Raw genomic sequence first — 6726 nt, 5'->3', positions numbered from 1 at the left:
GGCAGTGGAGAGAATCTTCAGCTACATCCGTTGAGAAGATGAGGATAAAGTAACTTGCGCAGCCTACCAACTGGTGGACGAATCCGACTTTTGGTGGGAGTCGGTAAGGCGCACAATGACTGAGGAACTGTGGGAAAATTTCACTTGGGAAGATTTTAAGAATGAGTTATATGAGAAGTACATACCGGGATGCTATAGACAGAAGAAACAAAACGAGTTCTGGAATTTGAAGCAGAGGGCTGGGACAGTGACTGAGTATGACATGGCTTTCAACCAGCTGTCACGATATGCACCAATGTTAGTGGATACTTATGAGAAGCGCGCAGAGAAATTCAGGAACGGACTGCGCCACGAGATATCGATCTCCCTAGCAAGTCAGGGAGGTCTCACTTATGCACAAACTCTGAGCAGGGCTCTCACCATTGAGTCATTGCTACCAAGGGAGAAAGGAAAGGCTCCTGGACAGTCTGGATTCGTGCCACCTCAAGATGGTGGCAAAGGAAAAAGAAAGTGGAACGAGGGAACTGGAGGAAACCCTGGGAATGGAATTGGGAAGAAACCATGGGTTGCTAACCAAAATCAGAATCAACGTCAGAACCAACAGTCGCAAGCAATGGGACGACCCCTATGCCCAAGGTGTCAATGACCTCATTCGGGGGAATGCTTGAAAGGAATGAATATCTGCTACAGTTGTGGGGAAACTGGGCACTATACTTCAGCATGTCCAAAGAAGAACGGAGGAGCACCTCAACAGCGAAACCCCGGGAATCAGCAGCAACAGAACCAGGGTCGTGGAGGACATCGGGGACCGCCTCAAAATGCTAGGGCATATGCCCTTAACCAAAACCAAGCAGCAGGAAACCAAGGAAACTTGGCAGGTATGATTAATGTCTTTGACGTGCCGATAATAGCTTTGTTTGATACTGGAGCGTCCCACTCTTTCATTTCACATGCTGCTTGTAAGAGATTAGAACTGACTCCACAATTGGCTGAGACAACTTTAGAGGTTAGCACCCCTGGTGGTGGAAGATTGGCTGCTAAGGACGTTATCTCGAACTTAGAGCTGAACATAGGTGCTGAAACGTTTAAGGCAGAATTGTATGTCATCACTATAATAGATTTTGACATTATCCTAGGGATGGACTGGCTTACTCAAGTCGGTGCCACGATACTGTGCAACGAGAGAAAGATCTCTTTCAAATCCGCTGGAAATGAGAAGGCAAGTTTTCATGGAATAAGAATGGGAGGAAGAGTACCAGTAATTTCAGCAATCACTACTAGAAAAACGCTCATAGATAACGGATTTTATCCGTTATCTATGAGCAAAAAAACTGTTGTGTATAGTGGTGTTATCTATGATACGTATCATAGACAACGGTTTAAAAACCGTTATGTATGTGAGAATAGATAACGGTACGAGACGCTCATACATAACGGTATGAAACCGTTATCTATAATGATTATACATAACGGTTTATACCGTTATGTATGAGGATTTTTCCGTTATGTTTTGTATTTTTTTTGTTTTTTTTCCTACCATAGTTAACGGTTTTTTTTCTATACATAACGGTATGAAACCGTTATCTATAATGATTATACATAACGGTTTATACTGTTATGTATGAGGATTTTTCCGTTATGTTTTGTATTTTTTTTATTTTTTTTCCTATCATAGTTAACAGTTTTTTTTCTATACATAACGGTATGAAACCGTTATCTATAATGCTTATACATAACGGTTTATTACCGTTATATCTGAGAATTTGTCCGTTATTTTGTATTTTTTTTTGTTTTTTTCCATCATAGTTAACAGTTTTTTTTACTTCTTATAACGGTTTTTGCATCTTTTATAACAGTTTTTTTGCACTTTATATAATTATAGTATATTTTTAAATTTTACAATTTTTATAAAACGACAAAATGATAAAATGAACAATAACAATATTATATATCATCCAAAATATTCATACATTATCATCCAAATATAATGAAAACTTCACATATATTCTATTTAGCTAGATGTTTAATTAAAAAATATTACAAATGCGCGCAACTTGCTAGACATTTGAAACGACGTTCTCTGCTTCAGCCTTCTCGTTTGTAGTAGTCCTCATAGCTCATCGACTCCCATCTACTTGATCCGCCAAGATGATAAACTCAATCACAATAATGAACTGGAGAATTAAAAAAATCCGGCAACATGTGAGTTACATAAGTAATCTTCAAGATCTCAATGTTCTATCTATATTGTTAAAATGAGAAGAAGATTACCCTGCACCAACACGAGCGAGTTCACCTGCAAAACATAGCCAACCCGAGCTTCTTAAATAAAAGAAATATGAAAGAGATATTTCAACTCTGCTCTCTCTCACAACGTTACATATATACCGTATAGTTGAATATAGTCCGAGGGAATGAAGAAGGGAATAACTGAAACATCAATTACTTAGCATAATTCTATTCATAACTTTGTCAAGTAAGAAACATGAATCTCAACTTTGAAAAATCATATAAAATCAACATTTTCAAAGAAAAATGCAAGCTTTACCTTTTAAGAAAGTTATTAAAGTCTATCTTTATTAGAAAGTTACAAAAATACAATATCTTCTCAAGTGTATAAGAAATTATCTCACAAAATGCAGAATCTGCCACAGAACCTTGCTGCTTCGCGCAGTACTTTTAAGAAAATTGTTTGACATATCTAACGGTGTCCAATTTAGCTGAAATTTTACAGAAACCTCCTACTCATGCTGAAGTTATTACAGTAAAAATTTCAAGTTATTTGGACAATAGGAACACTCTCGAAAATCCCTCACAAGACATTGGTTTGTCCAGCCAAACTAGACAGCAATACAGTTTCTGTTGAAACTCAACATATAACTCATATTTTGGCCAAATAAAAGCTATAAGATCTCAAATACATCATCTTACTACACATTAGCATGCTTTAGCTTGAAATTTAAATCATATTTAACTCATCAACACCAAGAAAGCAAGTTATAACACAACCAATCACCACAAGTTCTCCACTCAATACTAAAAGTCGTTCTTCCCTTATTCATAAATCAAAATTGGCTCAACACATAGTAACATGCTCAATATCCCCCAATTTCTATCATATAATAACATTCCACGCTCCCAAGAGTTCAATTACATAAGCATCAAACATTTAGCTATCTATTCCTGAAGATGTAAAGCTTACAAAAAGGAACCTCTTTTATAAAAGCTACAATAATCAGACTCACTCTTTACTGAACTTTCAGCACGAGCAACCACAACACTAGAGCATCAGAAGTGGGGTGGGGTGAGGCACTAGGCATGGGATAGATACTCTTAAGAACAAACACAACGAAGCGACGACAAATTTGGACTTGAAACTTTAAGAAGAAACTCAACCCAGAAACTACAAATTTACATAAAGATACAACTAACACCAGGAGCAATTATCAGCTGCACGCATGCATGCAAACATATTACACAAGAGGAAGAAACAAGAGAAAAATGTTCCAGAACACATCTTTAAATAACACACAAGTACAAAAGCCTAAACCTAAAAATGTCAACTTGACGTGTCTACTTGTTTATAAGGAACTTAAACAGACAGGATGAAACTCTCGACTACTCTGATGGCGTACATCAATTTGAGTTCAGTTACAGGATCATTGTATCTTATCTTCTTCTAATTGCTTAGCAGCATTCTCCGAAAAATTAGAGAAACTAACCCATCAAGTTCGTTGGGAGGAAGCCTGTAAACTGCTAGCTGATAGGTTCAAGTATATATTCGTCATGCCAAGAAGGGGAAATAAATATGACCAAACCTGAGACTTCTGGGAGCCAGATGCTGAACCTACGGCAGCACTCGCAAGGCTGCCAATTGAAGTATTCTGCAAGATCATGGGCATGCACCCAATGACTGTTGGAAGCAAGAAATCAACTAGAAACCCAACATTAGTAGCAGCCAATGCATAGTTTATGACATAGGATGGTACAGGTGAGAATCGAGCAAGAAGAACAAATTTCCAACCATCCCGCTCAACTCCCCTTGACAACATGTGAAAGTACTTATTTTTCTGAACCCATTCAGCTGCAGAGCCATAACTTCGAAAGACAAGTCTGCCACGAAAAGACAGATAAAATCAGATCACATTGCCAGAAAATTCACACACAATGGCCAGATAGAGATATCGAAGAGTAGACAAAATGAGGTTAGCGTCAAAACGGAGAGTGTAGATCCAAGTCCTTTCGGGAAAAAGATCCTCTGTTGTGTACAGCACCATGCGGTGCACCAAAACAAGAGGAAAAATATATAGAAGTTTCTTGTTTAGGTGCACTGAAGAGGACTTTTTTTGTTAGCAGTTCTGCCACTTACTGAATCTTCTTCTTTATATTTCTAATACCCACCCCATGAGATATCACAGAATATCTTACATGGGCAACAATGTAAACAACAGTAGACGTGAGCAGACATGACAATGAAAAATATAATCTATTGCAAACAGAAGTATCTTTCATATTAAGAATGGAGCCATTCCGTTAAATAATATTTTGCTTCTTCTCCAATTACCACTAGCTACATGGCTTCGTAGTCGATCCCGGATGGCTGGGGGGATTATGCTTGTCCTGAAGTTATTACTCTTGTCTTACAGGATTTATCTTTTCCTTTTTATACTCGGATGGTTGTTTAGAACATAATCAATCAATTACCAAAAAAAAAAATCAAGACTGAGGGTAGTGTTCCTTGAGAGTAAAAGCTCTTCCTTGCACTCCACATCCCTGCAATCGAAGTGCTACCTCCTTGTATAGATTTTTTAGAAAGTGCTGAGCCTGAGACAGAAAACAACAGTCACAGAATTTAACTTTCAAAACACCCTGTAAGAGAAAATTCATTATGATGAGGCACACGAGATAGGTTATCAAGCACATAGCAGGATCAGTGCCACAATAACAGTAATCAAGCAGAAAACACGAGCAGCTTTGAAATCTAAGGCATCCCATTAGTATATTAGTTGATAGGAAACTGATTTAGCAGCAACTAAACTACATGAACTTACAAGTTAATGGCCTGTTAGATAAGTATAGCAGCAGTAGAAATGTACGCTCCCATACACGAGCTAACTTATACATGCAGCAATGCTTCTCTGTTATAGTAACTACAACAATAACATGAAAGCGCATGACCAGATGCAAAGTTATTAAAAATCTACAAGAAACCTTCCAAAGAAGATGTAAGATTGAATATACAAGTAAACACGAAATCATCTTAGCCAGTTAGACTGACTTCAGATCATCTATTCAAAAACAATGTCAAAGCGAATATTTAGCAATATAACCAGCCAATACGCAAAGCATTGTATTATTATAAAATTAGCAACAATCAAATTATAATTCGTTCTATTTTCAGGTCAAACGCCCTCCATGATCATCACACATCAAACAAATGCATAGAACATAATCAATCAATTACCAAAAAAAAAAAATCAAGACTGAGGGCAGTGTTCAATATACCTCAAAAGAGCAGTGCCACAAAAGTCCTCTTGTAAATGAAGGGGCGCCCTCCCACCCACATACATCAAAAAGAACTTCTGCAGATAGCTTATATCCCCTTTTGGCGACTGCAATTCAAGTAAGGCATATAATTCCCTTCAATGCGAGAGTCATTAAAACATAACAGATAACAAAAACAATGCATTTCAAGAAAGTAAAGGTTCGAACGTTTCAGCGCACCTGCACGGACTGTTGATAAAGAGAGAATTTTGAGGGTAGCCCACTGTCGATTCCTGCACTAGTCTTGGAACCCTTATCTTTTTCTTGATTTTCTTCATCTTCTTCCTGCGATTCTTGGTCGAAATCGGAGAGAGGTAACGAAAGAGCGGAGGTGACAACCACTCGCCCGAATCTCGAAGACCATGGCAGTGAACGACGTTCATCGATATTCCTCAGTCGGCGGCGCCAGATTCAGAGAGAAGAAGAGGAAGAGAACGGGTGAAGCCCGACCATTCGCTGGTCCTCCAGTTGTAGCGGCGGCGGTATTTCTTTCTATGAAAACTAGGGCTCAAAATTGGAAGGGAAAGGGGAGGAGAAAGCCTTCGGCATGGCGGCATCGACAACGCCGAAGAGAAGGGCGCTGCGTTGCCGGATTTCGGCTCAGGCGGCGGCGATTCCTGATTTGGGGAGGAAATTAGGGCTCCCCTTTAGTCTTCATCCGTGATTTTTGAGAGAGGAAAATGGATGATGGGAGGTAGTAGTCGAGGAGCGGTGCCCTCGGCCGGATACGGCCTCGCCGGAGCCGGTGGGAAGACGGACAGAGAGAGGATTGCGGCGGTGAGCGTGATGGAGAAGATAGAGAGAGCCAGGTCCGATTTGGGGAAAATTTGATGGGGGTTAGGGTTTTGATTTTTTATAATATTATTAAATATTAAAAATAATAGATAACGGTCTTAAGGCGCTCATATATAACGGTTAAAATAACCGTTATAAAAAGATGTTCATAGATAACGGTCGGCATAACGGTTTTGTAGTACCGTTATGTATGTAACTAATAGATAACGCAAAAACATAACGCATTTGTTCAAACCGTTATCTATGCATTTAGACAACACTACATAGATAACGGATTTTCGCAAAACCGTTATCTATTCCTAAAAGTGCGCTCATACATAACGGTTTTCGAAAAAAACCGTTATCTATGCACTGTTATGTATGTAAACTTTTGTAGTAGTGAATAAA

The 6726-nt window shown here is 38.7% G+C and overlaps 2 protein-coding genes across 5 annotated transcripts; one reads left to right on the top strand and one right to left on the bottom strand.

Moving 5' to 3' along the window:
• The first annotated feature begins 262 nt into the window (after positions 1-262).
• Positions 263-1238, top strand: LOC131018132 (uncharacterized). The gene is made up of 3 exons (XM_057946853.1): positions 263-636; positions 691-1090; positions 1137-1238. The coding sequence occupies exons 1-3, from the start codon at positions 263-265 to the stop codon at positions 1236-1238; spliced, it is 876 nt and encodes a 291-aa protein (XP_057802836.1).
• Positions 1239-1921: 683 nt separating this feature from the next.
• Positions 1922-6368, bottom strand: LOC131016980 (uncharacterized). Of its 4 annotated transcripts, none has more exons than XR_009099290.1 (5): positions 5725-6368; positions 5506-5612; positions 3819-4824; positions 2272-2296; positions 1922-2174 (listed from the first exon to the last, which is right to left on the bottom strand). XR_009099290.1 is itself a non-coding variant. In XM_057945837.1 (3 exons), the coding sequence occupies exons 1-3, from the start codon at positions 5925-5927 to the stop codon at positions 5117-5119; spliced, it is 372 nt and encodes a 123-aa protein (XP_057801820.1). In that variant the 5' UTR covers positions 5928-6368; the 3' UTR covers positions 4872-5116. The 4 variants fall into 4 exon arrangements, 1 of the variants encoding a protein (XP_057801820.1); XR_009099289.1 differs by having other exon boundaries at positions 2272-4113; positions 4705-4824; XR_009099288.1 differs by having other exon boundaries at positions 2272-4824.
• Positions 6369-6726: the final 358 nt, after the last annotated feature.

Source organism: Salvia miltiorrhiza, chromosome 3 (genome assembly GCF_028751815.1).
Source record: "Salvia miltiorrhiza cultivar Shanhuang (shh) chromosome 3, IMPLAD_Smil_shh, whole genome shotgun sequence".
In the NCBI taxonomy this organism is placed as follows: Eukaryota; Viridiplantae; Streptophyta; class Magnoliopsida; order Lamiales; family Lamiaceae; genus Salvia; species Salvia miltiorrhiza.
This window is presented reverse-complemented; position numbering and strand designations above follow the sequence as displayed.

Coding starts and splice junctions, on each gene's coding strand:
- LOC131016980 (XM_057945837.1), bottom strand. CDS start 5,927: ATGAACGTCGTTCACTGCCATGGTCTTCGAGATTCGGGCGAGTGGTTG. Junction 5,641..5,724: donor TTTATCAACAGTCCGTGCAG/GTGCGCTGAAAC, acceptor CTCGCATTGAAG/GGAATTATATGCCTTACTTG. Junction 5,151..5,505: donor TGTGGCACTGCTCTTTTGAG/GTATATTGAACA, acceptor TTATTGTTGTAG/TTACTATAACAGAGAAGCAT.
- LOC131018132 (XM_057946853.1), top strand. CDS start 263: ATGGCTTTCAACCAGCTGTCACGATATGCACCAATGTTAGTGGATACT. Junction 637..690: donor GGACGACCCCTATGCCCAAG/GTGTCAATGACC, acceptor TATCTGCTACAG/TTGTGGGGAAACTGGGCACT. Junction 1,091..1,136: donor TAGGTGCTGAAACGTTTAAG/GCAGAATTGTAT, acceptor ACATTATCCTAG/GGATGGACTGGCTTACTCAA.